General features: G+C 35.1%; 1 protein-coding gene across 1 annotated transcript; it reads right to left on the bottom strand.

The window, feature by feature from the left end:
• Positions 1 to 14,219: 14,219 nt before the first annotated feature.
• On the bottom strand, positions 14,220 to 16,697 carry LOC150039816 (serine-rich coiled-coil domain-containing protein 2-like; the record flags this gene model as incomplete). The annotated part of the gene is made up of 2 exons (XM_090327584.1): positions 15,368 to 16,697; positions 14,220 to 14,416 (listed from the first exon to the last, which is right to left on the bottom strand). Coding segments are annotated over exons 1-2 (1,527 nt in total), but the record flags the coding sequence as incomplete, so codon positions are not given.
• Between the last annotated feature and the right edge of the window lie 489 nt (positions 16,698 to 17,186).

Raw genomic sequence — 17,186 nt, 5'->3', positions numbered from 1 at the left:
TTCCAAAAGTTAAACATAGAATTAACTGCCATATGACTCAGAAATTTTATATGTACATATAAAACCCCTCAAATTTAAAACAGGTGCTCAAAAACAGACTGCATTACTCAGCTTTATAAGAGTGATTGCTGATACATACTACAACATGGATGAATTTTAAACCATTCTACTATTCTATCTTTATGTAAATTATGTACATCCATTGAGGCAGAAAGCACATTAGTAGTCTCCAGAGGTAGAGGGGTTTAGGGTGGGTAGAAATAACTACTTAATATGGTTAAAGTTCACTTTGGGATGTTGGAAGTGTTTTAGAACTGCCAGAGATGGTAGAGTTCCTACCTTGCAAGGACAAAGCTGCCTTCCACATCCAAAAAATAAAAAAAGTTTTCAAACTACATAGAGATTGTTGGGATGAAGTATTTCAATGAGCTAAATGCCACTAAAATATTTTTATGTTATGTAAAGTTCATCCAACTTAAAAGAAAACTTTTTAAACTTAAATTAGTGCTCAGGTAACTTATGAAATCACTTGAAAATATACCTTTGGTTAACACTGCAATTCTATATACATCTGTTATCAAAATAGAAAAATGACACAGCCAATTACTGAATTATCTGTAATGGCATAATATATTTCTACACGCATATGGAAGGTAAATATATTCATATTTGTCTCCTGTTTCTAAAAAATGGCATAATTATTTCAGTTTAAATTAAACATTCCTATCCCTTCTTTTACTAAGTCCTTATACTATGCTACTCTTAGGTCGTATGACTATTATTTAGATGTTTGGGTTGTTTCCAATTTTCCAAAATTACAACTAATGCTTCAAAGAATCACCCTAAAAATAAAAAATAAAACAATATACATAAACTTAAGTATTTCTAGTTAATGACATAATCCTTCTGAAAGAAAGTAATCTGTTAGGGAAAAGAGGAACTAGCCTCCACACTGTTTTCAGTAATCATAAATATTGTTGATGGAGGCATTATTATTCTGAGACTTCATACATAATAATTCCATCAACTTTTATATGTACAGTAGTTTTCTGTAGCCCTTCAACAAGTTTTGATTGGGAAAGTATTTCCTAGTTCGACATAATATCCATTTAGGTAAAAGAAAAAAAAAGCAACCACTTTACATAAATAAACTTGCTTAAAAAATCAATTTTCATCCCCATCTTTCATCTTCAAATGTCATAAAATTAAATTTCATCAAATCAATCTATATATTTCTATACTCTCAGTATTTATCACTACCCCAATTGAGATTTCACCTAAAGTGCATGGGGCCTTCGGTCCAGGAGTTTCAGAAATGTCTCTTCTGTAGCCCATGACCATGTTAGCCACTCAAGTACATGATATTAAGCATTAAATTCAAATAAAGGCCTTTTTTATATAAATCTTTGACTAATCTACTGAAATACCATCCCAGGCTACATCCTATATCAACCCTACCTTTTCTTCCATTGTGTAGGAATCAAAGTTAAAATAAAAATTAGTCAGCTTCATATCATCAGAAAGAACGACATCACCCCATTTCTAAGGAAATGGAAAGACTTGGAAAAAAAATCATATTAAGAGAAGTAAGCCAGACTCAAATGAACATAGGCCCAGTGGTTTCCTTCATTTGTCATAATTAGTATAAACCTTGGACTCTCCTAGCAGAGGTTTACAATAAGCAAAACCTAGATACATAAGGCCACATAGGATGAGGCTAAATGAAAGGACCTTCAAGATATACAAACAAGATTGTTTCTATACCTTGATTGTTGTTCTATTAAGAACTATATTATTTCTTTTTTTTTTCTTTGCCAGTCCTGGGCTTGAGCTCCGGGCCTGAGCACTGCCCTTGGACTTTCTCAAGGCTAGAGCTCTACCACTTGAGCCTCAGCACCACTTCCGGCTTTTTGCTATATGTGGTACCGAGGATTCGAACCCGGGTCTTCATGCATGCTAGGCAAGCACTTTAACCACTAGGCCAAACTCCCAGCCAAACTATATTATTTCTCATCTACTGTATTGTCCCTTGGTTATCTCATATTGTTACAGTATCTTATCTTGTTATCTGATATATTGTATATATGTTTATTTGAAAAGGATAGAGAAGGAGGAAAACAAGAAGAGGGGAGGAGGTGGGAGAGGGAAATGGGGACAAAAACATGAGAAAGGGTAGCAATGTTTGTGAAGTAATGCACCTTCTATCTGGCAAATATAATATAACCCTTCTATTAATTACAATAAAAAATTAGTCAGCTTCAAAATTAGTCAGCAAAAGATAGTTCAGGATATTGATGAGAATGGGCCACAAAGCGAGGCAACTGTTTTATACTATAACCTCTGATTTCAGTACAATCTTGATTTGTTCTCTCCACTACCTTCCTTAAAATCAGAAGCCATGAATAGTACTCTCCAGTGCACTATAACAACCTTTCCCACTATGGGTGGCTTTGAGGCTAGTGGTCATGGCTCAGACTGATTGAGACCTAGTTTGGTTCAACTTCAGGGGCTCCAGCATTCTCTATGACTTTCACTTATTGCTTTTACAGGTAATAATTATCAATGAACTTCTTTTTTTGTTTTTGTTGCTGTTGTTCGTCAGTCATAGGGCTTGAACTCTGGGCCTGGGCTCTTCAGCTCAAGGCTACTGTTCTACCATGGTGAGCCACTTTGCCACTTCTGGTTTTTCGGGGGTTAACAGGAGATAGAAGTCTCATGGACTCCCATGCCCTAGCTGGCTTTGAACCACGATTCTCAGAACTCAGCCTCTTAAATAGCTAGGAGAAAGGCATGAGCCAACAGAACCCAACCTGAACTTCATATTTGTTTTTTTTTTAATTTTACAATTCCTTTTGTATCTAGTTGAGGCGTTTCCTGAAAAGCTGGGCCTACTGCCCTTTCCAAATTCCATCCCTTAACTTTTTTTTTTGAAGGAAAAAAATTTCATTTCCATCCCTTAATTTGTATCTTCAGTAACAGATCACAGTCAAACATTTCATGTCACAAGTGACTGGGAAGTTACCCCACAATCACAGGTTCCTCAAGTCTACCTTTCATCAGTTTTTCTCATACCAAACCACAATCTAGTGCCTAGGAGTTGTTCTAACAAAATCCCAGGATTTCTACAACTATCTAGAATTATACGAAACACATCACAAATTAAAGAAACAGAATGTCTTTACTTCGAATACCAGCTGCAAGTTGAGAAGCTCCCAGGGTACCTGTACTTCTGAACAACTGACTACAAATTCAGAGGTACTTATTTCTCCCTTGGGTGTGATAATGTGCTAGAATAATTCATACAACTCAAAAAAGCAGTACATTAATAGTTTTATTATAGCAAAAAAAGGATATAAATCATGACAACCTGAAAATGTGACAAACAGCACAAGTTCTGAGATGAGTCCAAATATAAACCTTCCATGTCTACACAAAATCAGCCCAGGCCATGTCACCCTTCTGCAGCATGACACATAATTGCACACACACAAGAATATTATTGACCAGGTATAACATGTGCAAGGTTTTTATTAGTCATTCTCCTTACATAGACTGAACTGAATTATTGCCCACATGACAGAACCAATCTCCAGTACCTTTTTCTTCCTTCCCCAAAAGTTAGATTATACCATATGGCTCAAAACCCAGTCCTCCACATATTTGGTCATTCTGACATAACTTGCCTGCCCCCATGCCGTCACCTGATTAGCATAAGCTAGCAGGGCCCACCAAGAACAAAGATACTTCTGTTACTCTAAAAATTCTGAAGATGGATAGAGGCTCCCACACAAGAACCAGGGAGAACAACTAACTGAACTCCTTATTGTACATGAGAGGACATACCCCAAGACAAAACAAGACAGGAATCAAGACAGCAAAGGAAAAGATGCACAGACCAGTGAATAGAACACATGGTTCAGAAATAAACCCACACAAATACCGTTAACTGATTACAAGAAAGGCACATAAGTATTCCCTGCAGAAACGTCTTTTCAACAAGTAGTGCTAAAACTCACAACAAAAAACACAAAGAAGTCAACCCAAATACAAAAATTTATTCTAAAAATATGTTAAGCATATGCCCTCTATAGCATAAAAAAATCAGATAGTCACTGACTAACACTTACAATCGTAGCTAATCAGTAGGCTGAGATTTGGGACTATATTCCAAGCCAATCTGGGCATAGGAGTCTGTGAGACTTTTATTTCCAATTAACCAGAAACAAATCCAGAAATGGAGTAGTAGAAAACCAGTCCTAAATGAAATGGCCAGGCAAGAGCCAATACAGACATTAAAAAGGTACTATACTAAACTTAATTTCCTGGTTTTGATCACTACCCCATGGCTAACATTAGGAGATGAGAGATGAAAGTTATACTCCAACTCTATTTTTCAATTTTTCTCTGTAAGTCTAAATAGCTAAAACTAAAAAGCTGTAAGATGAAACAAAACTTTAAGTCATTCTTACATAGAATATCTGAGTAGCAAAACATTTCCTATTGATTACTTCACACTAACTGGAGTTAGTCAACCCCTGAAAACAAAGGAAATCTCAAAAACAAATAGTAATAATTTAGGAAATTAAAGCTTTTCAAAGAAAGATACTATATTTTCAAAACAAAAGTTATTTCTGCAAGTATTAAAAGCAAGAGGCAAAGAAAACAAGTTACATTACAGGGCAGAGAAAACTTTAAGAGCTTCAGAGCTGGTAAAAATCTCTAGTCACTTAATGCAAATCATAAGGGAAGAACAGTATATATATATATAGAGAGAGAGAGAGAGAGAGAAAGAGAGAGAGAGAGAAAAAAATAAAAAGCACCAATTGTAGAACTAGGGTCAAAATTTTGGGTTCCTTTGTAGTCCATCTAATATTCTCATATTTTCTACTTCATTAAATCCAGTTAAAGATTAACTTTCCATCTGCCTACATGAAACCAACTTAAGCTCCTAAATCAGCAACAATGACAAATACAGATTACCGGGTTCCTAAACTAGAAAAGAGATGAAAGATTAGGAAAATACCAACTAAAGGACACTAGAAACAGAAGAGTCTGCAGACAGTATGTTCTGGCTTTTGCTTTGTCACAGGAAAAATTTTGGTGATGATGATGATGATGATGATGATGATGATGATGATGATGGTGATGATGACGATGACAACAACAACAATAGCAGCCTGAGTTTAAAATTTGCAATTACTATTCAGACAAAACAGTAACTTCAACTCTTAAATTTTTTCTAGTTTGTGAAAATCATTTAATTTCTCAGCTTCAGTGTACCAGTTAACTACATGCTATCTGATTCAATTCACAGAATTCACAAATTTTTCCATAAATATTATAAATCTACCTTGTGCCTGGTTCTATGCTCCATAAAGGAGATGTGGTGAGAAGAAAATTTACTTTTACATTCACTAATTTTTGTTTTGAACGACAGTCTCTGACTGGGAAGTATAAAGTTTAATTTGTGAAAGTACTCAGAAAAAAATATTCTACTCATCATCTCACATATAGGTACACTAATATTTAACACATCTGTCATATATTTCTAGGATATGATTTGTATACATCATCTGTCCTTCTGAGATACCCGATTTTCCTTCCTTCCCATATTATTTCTCTAGCTTTTTCCCCCTACTTGTATTTTTTTCTTTACATTCTTAGCAATTCCCCTATTCTTCCCACACATCTCATTTTAGTGGTACTCTCAGGATACATGCTGGTACCTATAACTAAAATGCAAAACTTCTCAATTCCTTGGCCAATAAGCTAACTTTGTACCCATTATTCAAAACTCAATTCAAAATGTTCTTCTTTAAAACTTGATTATTATTTTCCTGCCCTCCTCCATCTATCTCCTTCTTACTCCTATACTTATACATGTATATGAAAAGATAACTTGTTATTTCAAGACATTATATGTACTAATCACATCATATCACTTATAAAATCATCTTGTGATCATGTTTCTATCTGTCATATTAGGATCTGAATTCATTAAAAATAAAACCTTTTCCACATCAGTGTTCTCAGAATTTATGTGTACTTGCATCATCATAGTTCAAAAAAGTACTAAATTAAACTTCATATTATACTTAATTACATTAATATTGGATGAAAAAATGTTTTAAAGGGTCACAACTATATTTGGCAAATCTGAACTTTCTCCAAATATAAGAGTTATATTAATAGGAAAAAAATGAACCTATGCTGATCAGTATATATGTAAAGCTTTACTACTCGGGGAAAAAAACTTTTGAGAAAGTTTCTTCATCTTACTGTATCCCCTCATCAAATGTGTGGAGAAGTTCACTTCTAATTCTCTGTGATTTGGTGGTCAATCAAAAGTGGAAGGAACAATAGGAGTTTGAGATTTTGATTTACCTATGTTAAGCCCGCCTCAACTTTCTGTAAGCCGTCTCTCCACTATCCATCTGTGCTAGCATCATATTTCCAGCAAGCTGCAGCTTGCTATTATGACATGTGATACCTTAGAAACTTACTCTGAAAAGACACTATGTCACAATGTATGTGAAAAAAATCCTAAACAGCAATAAACAGTATCTTTAAGTGTTTCTAGTTTTTTTTAACTAAATGGTAATGGTTATCAGGTCATCAGGCATCCATTTTAACAAGTGTTTATTAAAACATTAAGTATCAGAACCCTAAAGCAGAAATGAGTTACCAAGTATACATTAGTCAGTCAGAGGTAACTCATGCTTATAATCCTACCTACTCAGGCAGCTGAGGATCATAGTTCAAAGCCAGCCTCCACAGGAAAATCCATGAGACTCTTATCTACAATGAATCCCAAGTAACTACCAGAAAACTAGAAATGGAGCTGAAGCTCAAAGAGGTAGAGCACTGGCCTTGAACACAAAAGCTCAGGGACAGCATCAAGGCCCTGAGTTCAAGCCAATGATCCACCAAAAAATTAAAATTAAATAGAAAATTAAAATAAAATCCATACTATATTCAAGGTGTGTAGCAGAAACTGGAGAGCAAAGGTGTTTAGACTAAAAAAATATAGTGAGAACTGAGCAAAGAGAAATTATGAAAATAAAAAAGAAATTAACAAGTTATACTTCCCATTTCAAATAATCTAGAAGAACAAACAAAAGCAGAAATGTTACTCAACAATTTCTTAAAGTGAGGACATGAGCTTTTTTCCCCCTACAGTCAATCCATTATAGAATTTGGTAAATTCCAATTATCTTAAGAGAAAAAAATATTACAAAACATTAAGAACAAAATGTTTGTAATATCTCAATCAAGTATAGTGGCACAAGTCTACAATCCCTGCACTCAGGAGGCTGAAGTAGGAGAATATTTAACTGTATAGTAGAATATAAACAGGTGCCCTTGAACCTTACTTGAGAGCCATGATGATTGAAGAATGGGGGGAGGGTCTGAAAAATGTTGCAAAAGTAGCTGTGAAAGATTATTTGTGGCTTTACAAAAAGTAGAACATTTAACAATTTCATGTATCTTTTTTGTTGGGGGGGGATTGTTTTGGGAGGAGATTCTTTTCCCCTAGTCTTTTTTAAGTAATCTCACTTTCTATGTAGTTTAGGTTTGCTTTCAAGTCAGTCTTCTTGCCTCAGCTATCCACTAGGATTGTAGTCATGTGCTATTACATAGGGCCATGCTGTCACTTTTTAAATAAATGCAAAACTGGGTTAGTAGCTACATCCTCTTTTGTGTGTATGCTGGTACTGGGGCGTAGACTCATGGCCTTGTGTTCTCATTCACTCGCAGCTGACACTCTACCACTCCAGTTCCTCATTTCTGCTTATTAACTGGAGATGAGAGCCTCATGGATTTTTCTGCCCAGGATGACTTAGAACTTCAATCCTCAGATCTCAGCCTTCCGAGTGGCTAGGGTTATCACTGCACAGCCCCTGAATCATTTTACAGAGATAACAATCATCATTTACCCTATACTTGTTACATCACATAATGAATCTGAATGAATAGGAGGACTCATATAGAAATATAGCAGACTCATATAGAAAAGGAGGGGAACCAATTCACCACACAAAAAAAAGAGAGAGACAAACCTGAATAAAATCAAAAGGTCAGCCTTGAAAATGACCCTATGGACCACAAGTCTAAACTTGAGATTTCACTGTAAACCACAGGGACAGAAGTTAAATATCAATAACCACCATGAAACTCAGCACTAATATAGACTTCATAGTAAAATCCTGGCTGAAGGAGAACATATATATATATATATATCATAAAAATGATAATTTTACAGAATAAAATAAAAATCTGAATATAATTCATTATCACTAGTACTAACTTCTCTAGGTCCATTTCATGTCAAAGAACCAATAAATCCTACCTGTGTATGCCAAGAAAGAAATACAAAATATAATTTGTTCTTTACCTTCAGACAATGAGGAAATCAGTTTAAAGTGACCCCAAAGGGGAAAGTACTGATACAAGAGAAAGCACTGCAGTTAGAAGCAGAGAAGAAGGAGTGATTAATTCTAATGGAAAAGAGGCATTTACTAAAGACTACAAATACTAAGTCTGTTGGAAATCAGGATAGCAAACATCACTTCATATTGAGCAAAACAAAAAAAAAGAAAGCTAGGATGTGATTTTTTTTTTAATGCTAGAAGTGGGATAGAGATATGATTCAAGTGATAGCCATTTGCTGAAGAGCAAGTAAATCACCAAGCAAATGTGCAACACTTAGCTGAAACCCTATTTCCAGTAATAGTAAAAAGGAATAATTAATGCATATATATACACATACATACACATATATATTACATGTGTACATACATACAAACATATATACATACATGAATACAGATACAGATACATAAAGTGCTGCCAGGTGCCTCATTAAATAGTAACCCTTAGGGGGCAAGGAGAAAAAAACATTAGAGAACAAGTACACATTTGACCAGCAGAGAAACTAAGGAAGGAAGGCTTCCTAGGCTTAAGAACAACATAGGCAAAAGTAACACTGAAAAAATACAAGTAATCTCAACTAGTATATACACAAATATATAAGGAATAGCAGTATGAGAGTCCTATAACAAAGATACAGGTATAAATAAGGCACATAAACTCATCACTTAAATGATAACTATTTGGCAATAGTACAATGCCTGTTAAAGGGGGCGAAAAACTAGCAGAACAAATATATTGTGAATATTCCTTTTTTATGTGTGTGTGGGGGCAGTTTTGAACTCAGGGCTGAGCACTGTCCTTGGGCTTTCTCAAGGCTAGAGCTCTACCGCTTGAGCCACAGCATCACTTCCAGATTTTTCTATATATGTGGTACCAAGAAATCCAACCCAGGTCTTCATCCTACCACTAGGCCAAACTCCCAGCCCCACGAATACTCCTCATAGAGATTAAAAAAAAAAGCCATCTCTAGTCTCTTTCTTAAAGTAAAATAACCAGGATAAATTAAAGGATAGAAAGCCAAAAATTATCTAGGTTACCTCTAAAACTCAAAACAAAATTAAGCATTTTTATGATCTTCTCTACTTTTGTACTTGAGATATTTCAAACTTCAGTAAAAATAACCCAGAAATTCATAAAAATCACAAAAACTACTAATAAGAATATTATTATACTCGGCACATAGTTAGGTCTCAATAAAGTCTAGACCAATCATCAACATAGAAAATCAAATATAGAAGCAGATGCCAGTGGCTCACATCTAGAATTCTAGCTACTCAAAAACTGAAATCAGTAGAATTAAGGTTCACAGACAGCCTGGGCACAAATGTAAGACGTCATTTCAATCAACAACTGGACACAGTGTACAGTGTATAGGATCCAAGCTACATAAAGTATAAATAGCCAATCTTAGGCATAAATATAAGACCCTAAGACCCAATCCAAAATATAACAAGGGCAAAAAGGGCCAAGGATATGAGTCAAGAAATAGAACACCTGCCTAGCAAGCATCATGCCCTGAGTACAACCCTCAGTGACACCAAAAAATAAATCTAGCCTGTTGTTTTTTAGTAAACCACAAATGTTCAGTAAAATATATCTGTATACTTGAAATTAGAATAATTACATGAAAGACATTCAAACAATTGTTAAACTCCATTTTAATATTCAAGATTATTTAAAGGATAAGGAATTACACAGTCTTGGAGATATAAACATAATTACATAGACATAAAAATCTATGATGGGAGATTACTCTATAGATATGTCATATAGATTGATAGGTATCTATGACATACTAACTCTCAGCTTAATTTTAATTATGTTCTAAAAACTATGTACATAGACGGCCGGGAGTTTGGCCTAGTGGTTAAAGTGCTTGCCTAGCATGCATGAAGTCCCGGGTTCGATTCCTCGGTACCACATGCACAGAAAAAAGCCAGAAGTGGTGCTGAGGCTCAAAGTAGTAGAGCACTAGCCTTGAGAAAGTCCAAGGACAGTGCTCAGGCCCTGAGCTCAAGCCCAGGACTGGCAAAAAAAAAATCTATGTACATAGAGAGATTCCCTTCTTGAATTCTTGTTTGTTAAAGATGACATTTGAAATATGATGTAAAAATCAGTGTTAATAAAATCTTTCAAAAATTAAAATAATGAAAAGGAATTAAACTGTCCTACTATAAGAAAATGAGGCAAAGTTGACAAAACACAGAACAGCAAAGCTAGACACTTTTATAAGGACATGAGATTCAAATATAAAAATCATTCCAGATGACTGTGCATATTCATAACTTTAATCTTGAGGCAGGAGGATTATGAGTTTGAGGCTACCCAGAGCAATCTACCAAGTCCCAGGCCACCCTAAGCTACATGGCAAAAAGCCCTTTTAAGATAATAGAAGAAAAACAAGAAAGAAAAAGTAATTCCCAAAATAACAGCATCTTATACTTTAAAATTACCACTTCCTAAATATTTTGGAGTTATGAAATCAGTCATTGTGACACTATAGTTCAATTCCCCTCAATTAGAGCTTTCATACTGGTCACAGCATGACAGCAGAGGATTCTGAGTACAGTTAACTGTGCTTAAAAAAGAAAAAAATGCCTTTGCCTAATGCTATATAAATAAATATGACTATAATAACACTTAGCAGAAAAAAGTACTGAATTTCATCTCCAAAATAGTTGTGTTTCAACTAATGGTTTAATGAGTACAAAAAGAATGAAAAGATTAATTTTTAATTACTTACAAAGTATCAAAACATTTATTCTAGTCAGGTGAGGTGGCTCATGCAAGTAATCCTAGCTACTCAGGAGGCTGAGATCTGAGGGTCTAAGTTCAAAGCCAGCCCCTGCACTAAAGTCTGTAAGACTCTTTTTATTTTTTAGTTGTCAGGATAATGCATAGAGGGGTTATAGTTACATTTGTCAGGTAGTAGGTGCATCACTTCTCACACATTGATACCCCTTTCTCATGTTTTTGTCCCCATTTCCCTCCCCGAACCCCTCCCAATCATGTTGTTCCTCCTCCTTCCCTATTTTAAATAAACGTATACACAATATACCAGATAAGAAAGTCAGATACAGTAACAACATGAGATTAACCATAAGGGTAAAAAAAAGAGAAGAGAAATAACATAGTACATTAAGAACAACAATCACACAAGATAAACCTCTTGTTTCCCTATCCTAGAGTTTATTTTTTATAAAAGAGAATACTCACATGAGTATCTGGAGAAAAAGAGATAAGACAAAATGCACAAAAAAGAATAGAATATAGAGAGTGAATAAAGGCTGTAACAATAATTCATCATAAAAGCAATTCTATACAAGTACATGCTTGTATAAGTAAGTTTAAAATACTCAAAGCAAAAATTCAGCTGAACTTCCAAGCAAAAATGCTAAGTCCAACTATTGCAAAACAGAATCTCAACACGTATCTCAACTTTTCCATCAGTTCTTCATCCTTTTTTAGCCTGTCTTCTTTTGATTAGAAGAAAAATACTAGAGACACCAAAGTTCAGAAAGCCTATTTTTTCCTTCCCATCTCAAGTAAACAGAAACATACTGATCACGGAGGAAAGTCATGGATATCAGGGGCTAATAGTCAATTGAGACATGTTTAAAACTAAGAGAAGGCATTTTTGGGTGTTGAAAATGGTAAACCGCTAAAGGCACCAGGTACTAAATGTCATATTGCTGCCATCTGCTGGACATCACATTCATGTGCATTTCAATTACATTCATTTTTAAAAGGCCTCATAATAAAAAAAATCATAAACTGTAAGCTTTATTTCCTTTATCTAATAACATAAAGACACTTTCTCTAAATTAAATGCTTCCTCTTACTCTATATGCTTGTACAACTTAAAATATTTCTGTTAAGTTTGAGTATAGTAGCTTGTAACTATAATCACAGTTACTCAGAAGGCAGAGATTGAGAGAATGCCAAGTCTCAAGGCCAGCCTTGGCAAAAAGTTAGCTAGAGTTCATCCCAACAAACAAGCCAGTCATCACCTGTGACAATCACCTGTGACCCCAGCTAAGGGAGACGCTGTGGTTAGGAGGATTATGAGGTGAAGCCAGACCCAGAAAAAACAAGAACCCCTATCTGAACGATAATGAAAGTAAAAAGGACTAGGGTGTGGCTGAAGAGATAAAGTACCAGCCCAGGAAAGGCCTGAGATCAAACTCCAGAAGCACTCCTATCTCCACTTTTACCCTCTTCCTGAAAATAGCCTGGTAGCAATATTGTTGTTTTTTTTTCCATGTCTTTATTTCATAGGAGTACAAAAAAAATCATACTGCTTGAAATCTACTTTGAATGCAACATAATCACAAAAACTACTATATGACTTTATGAGGAAATCTCATTTTACATACTAAATAATAAAGGATGAGAGTGGTTTTTGTTGTTGTTTTGTTTGTTGGCTAGTCGTAGGGCTTCAACTCAGGACTTGTGCCATGATTCTGAGCTGCTTTTGCTCAAGGCTAGCATTCTACCAGCTGAACCACATCATCACTTTCAGCTTTTTTTCATTTATGTGGTACTGTAGATGAATTGAACCCAGGATTTCATGCATGCTAGGCATGCCCTCTACCACTAAAACACATTCCCAGCCTGAGTCTTTTTGTTTAATTGTCAGAAGCTCTTGGAGTTTGTTGGGCTCAGTTTGCTTACTCAGCTAACATTCTACCACTTAAGTCAACCTTTCCTTTTTGTGAGTCATTTGAGGTGTAGTTTGTCTAAGCATTCTTAAAACTGCACTCCTCTGGATCTACGCCTCTTAAGTTCAGGAATACAAGCACAAAAGGCATCAATGCCCTGTTAACTAACACATCTGTTACACCTTATTCAAACAGCATATTAACCACATTACTCACAACTGTTTCTTAGAATACCTGTGTATAATAAATGCATGGTAGATTGATAGGAAACTTATAAATAAGACAACAACACAATCTCTTTCTCTCCAACAAAGGGCTTCAAGTGATCAAACTTGCAGAGATCATAATGGACAGGTGCCTCCAATGGCTATCCAGGCCTTCAACAAGGTAAAGAGTAAAGACTAAAGGTAAGACTAAAAGTTAAAACTTACTGTGTTGAAGTGGTACTGTGGCTCAACATGGTCGAGTACTAGCTAGCCTTGAGCTAAAGAGCTTAGGGATAACACCCAGACCCTGAGTTTAAGCTTCACAGTCAACAACAAGGAAGAACAACAACAAAAAAACCTTACTGTGGTCTGTGAATGGTATCCCTAGGTTTCTCAATAATTGCTAGGTAATGTTTTGCCATGGGCACAGTGAGATAGCTGAACCTCTAGCTTCTTTCTATTCACCAACTAACACTCTGCAATATAACTGAAAATGTTTCCAGAAAGGCCCAGGAAATAGATCAGTGGCACAGCCCTTGCCTATCAAGTGCAATGTCCTAGGTTCAATCCCGGTATCAAAAGGAAAAAGACCCAAAAATGTTCCCAGATACTGACGATCTCTACCTACTTGAGAATTTCTGGCCTAGCTAAACTTGCCCAATAAAGTACACCCATAGATACATGTGTATGTGTGTGCATGTATGTATGCATATTCTATAATGAACATGTGTATATGTATTTAAATCAAAGGTTACACTTTCTGTATTTACTATACATTTTATAGGGTCCTAATAAATACATGAGTTATTATTTCCCAAACTAGGAAAGTTATTTCATAAATTAAAAATGTCAATCAATGCCAAAAGCTTCACTACAGTAAGGTAAAGTATTTCAAGAGGGCATAGAAATCCATACGTACTATGCTGTTCATTTCAGAAGATTCATAGCTGCCAACTGGATGCACATTCCCAATGGGTTCCAAACCCTCTTCATCCCACATGTATGTTCCATCAGAACTATCCGATGGGGAGAGTTCAAATGAAGAGCCAGCTCTGTAATCCGCATCCAGGGAAATCAAGTTATTTCCGGAAGTATGCTTTGTATAGCCACTCCTATCTTCAGTTGGTTTAAAAAAGAGAGAAATATTGATTCACAAAATATGATTATTTGTCATTTCTAAAAAATAAGCTATAAGAATTCAATATATTATGGCCAAAGAGATGGCCCCCAAACGCATACATAACTGCAACATCTTCTAAGTCTTAAAGAATGTTTTTTAAAAATAAAGAATAAAATCTTTAAAATATTTCTAGTAAACAAAAAAATTCACTTAGCCATCCTTTACTACTGTAACATTTCTGATATCCTCATATTTCTTTAATATTTTCCAAGATATTATTTTAACCACTGTTCAGGAAATTCCTTTCATAGTTGACTCCTTATAAGGAAATAAACTTGTTCTCACAGTCCCTTTTATAAGACCTGCAGACAATCAAGGGTTTGTGTGTATTTCCAGGCATGACCACATTCCTGTATCCATTCTTTTCAGTTCTTCTTTTAGGGCATATGAAAATACAAATATACATTCTCTAGTATCTAATGTCAATATAGCTATCTATATTGGGAAATGATTCATATACGGCTATTTCATTTTCTTCAATTACAGAAATAAAGTTCCTTGGGCAGTATCACTATTAAAATTGCTAAACAAGCAAATTTAGACTGGGCATGACTTCCCTATCTTATGTTTCTTTTGACATAGTTTTATTCTTAACAAAGACCAATGATTCACCACTCTAGGCAGAGAGATCATTTGGGAAACATTGTCTATATTAAATACGAAGTGGCTTGGATATAATAGCCAAGAAAGACCAAAAAAGACATTTTACTGACTTTGCATTAGATAGGTTAAAAAGAGGATAGGGAACAAAAATGACAAGGAAGATAAATGTTGCCCAACTCCAGATTCAACCCGCTGTATAACACTGAGAGTATCTTAGAAGATAATCCTAAATGATAATTTGGTTATAGGAGAAAAGCAAGGAAATTAACGATGTTAATATTTACCAGAAACACTTAAATCTATCCATTCATCAGTTTTACCAAAGGTTTTTTCATTTTCTTTGGGGGAATCAAATACATCCTTTGAAGGTCCATTTTCATGTTTTTCTTCTTTGAGAGACATTTCCTCTGGTGTTATTCTAGTTCTGTTGGAGTCTTCTATATCAATAAAATCATCACTGAAGTCTTCACTTAAGTCATTCTTATCAGAAGATGATAAAGAAGATAAGGAAATATCATCCACATCATCACTTAGATATCTAATTTTAGTATCATGTTTCATGGTCTGGTCATTATCTGTTCTGTAACTTTCATTTTCAATTACTTCTTGGTCCTTATTGGTAGTGTTGTCCTTAACCAAAACTGTAGCCGCTTCCTCTACACAGGTGTCAGCAGATGTATTTTTATTACCATCGACGGTGATAGTTCCAGAAAATGGAGGTCGGCTGGATTTCAGTAGAGAGGGGTGAACCATCCTATAACCCAAAGTAGAAGTTACACCTGGCCCATTTGCTAAAGCCAGTTTCTTTCCACCAGGAGCATAAGGCCTATTAAATCCATACCCCAAATGTTCATTTCCATTAAGTACTTCCAAATGCCGAGAACTTCTTGTTAGCATACTTGACCGTAGAGGCACTCTAATGGGAAGCTGCTGGTTCTGATAAGGCTTTGTAAGATCAACAGCTCTATTGAAGGAATGTGATCTGGTTATAGATGAAGGGGGAAGGAATGAATTCTGAATGGAATGTGAAAAACTCTGTGACCTTACCATTCTTTCACAAGCCATAGACTTAATATTGTCTGGGGACTGTGCTAAGCTTTCTCCAGAACTGCTTCGAGTGGCACAGGAGTTTGCTCGGGGCCTCTGCATGCTACCAGCTGATCGATTTCCATAAAATCCATTCAACTGAGATTTTGGAGCACTGACTGAAGAATATGAAGTCCTTCCTAGTAACGTGCCTTTGGTGAATTTACTCAAGTTAGATGGTCCAGAAAAAGACTTTCGATTTACCTCCTCTGTAGATGATACAAACATAGTGGATGGCTTTGTTAACTTTGATGTGAATAAAGGAAGACTTTTTAAACCTCCCTTTACCTCATTTTTATCCAACATTCCTTGAGCAGGTGCATGTTTTTCAGTATCAGTGAGTTTATCATGTGAATTTTGAGTACTGTTAGGTTCTTCAGTATTTTGTGTACTAAGTTGGTATTTATTTGCTTTCCTCCAATTAAAGGAATGAGATAATGAACAATCAGAGCCATTATTTTTTATATAACTTTTGATGTTACTACCCTTGGACGTTCCTAATAGAGTAACAGCTGTCCCACTGGACATCGGCTTCAGTGTACTTCTTACAGATTTTGCACCATATTTCGGCAACTTGGAACCCAAAAATGTCTTGATTTGTGTCTTCTCTTCCATGAGCTATAAGGTACATTTGTTCTCAAATTGTGACAGAATCTGAAGAGAAGAAAAAAAGAAAGTAAGATATCCAAAGTAAGATTAATAATGCTTGCCTATATAAATGTACATATGTAATAACACAAAGAAAAATTCAAAATTATTAATGGTTCTTGTAGTCATCTTAAAAAAGACCAAATATACTAATTAAAGCAACAACTTCATGACATTTTTCTAAATACCTTATTAAAAATTTGGGCCATATATAACAGAAATGCCCACAGGTAATAAAAGTGGACAATCAAATGTGACTAGATTTCAAGAAGTTTCTACAGTATATCATCCAATTTCCTATTAAAACAGTTTCATTTATTACAATAAAAATATATGAAAAAAGTTTCACTTTTGATTATAAACTCTTCT

The sequence above is a fragment of the Megascapheus bottae genome, unplaced genomic scaffold (genome assembly GCF_031878675.1).
Source record: "Megascapheus bottae isolate mThoBot1 unplaced genomic scaffold, mThoBot2.hap1 HAP1_SCAFFOLD_164, whole genome shotgun sequence".
Classification (NCBI taxonomy): domain Eukaryota; kingdom Metazoa; phylum Chordata; class Mammalia; order Rodentia; family Geomyidae; genus Megascapheus; species Megascapheus bottae.
This window is presented reverse-complemented; position numbering and strand designations above follow the sequence as displayed.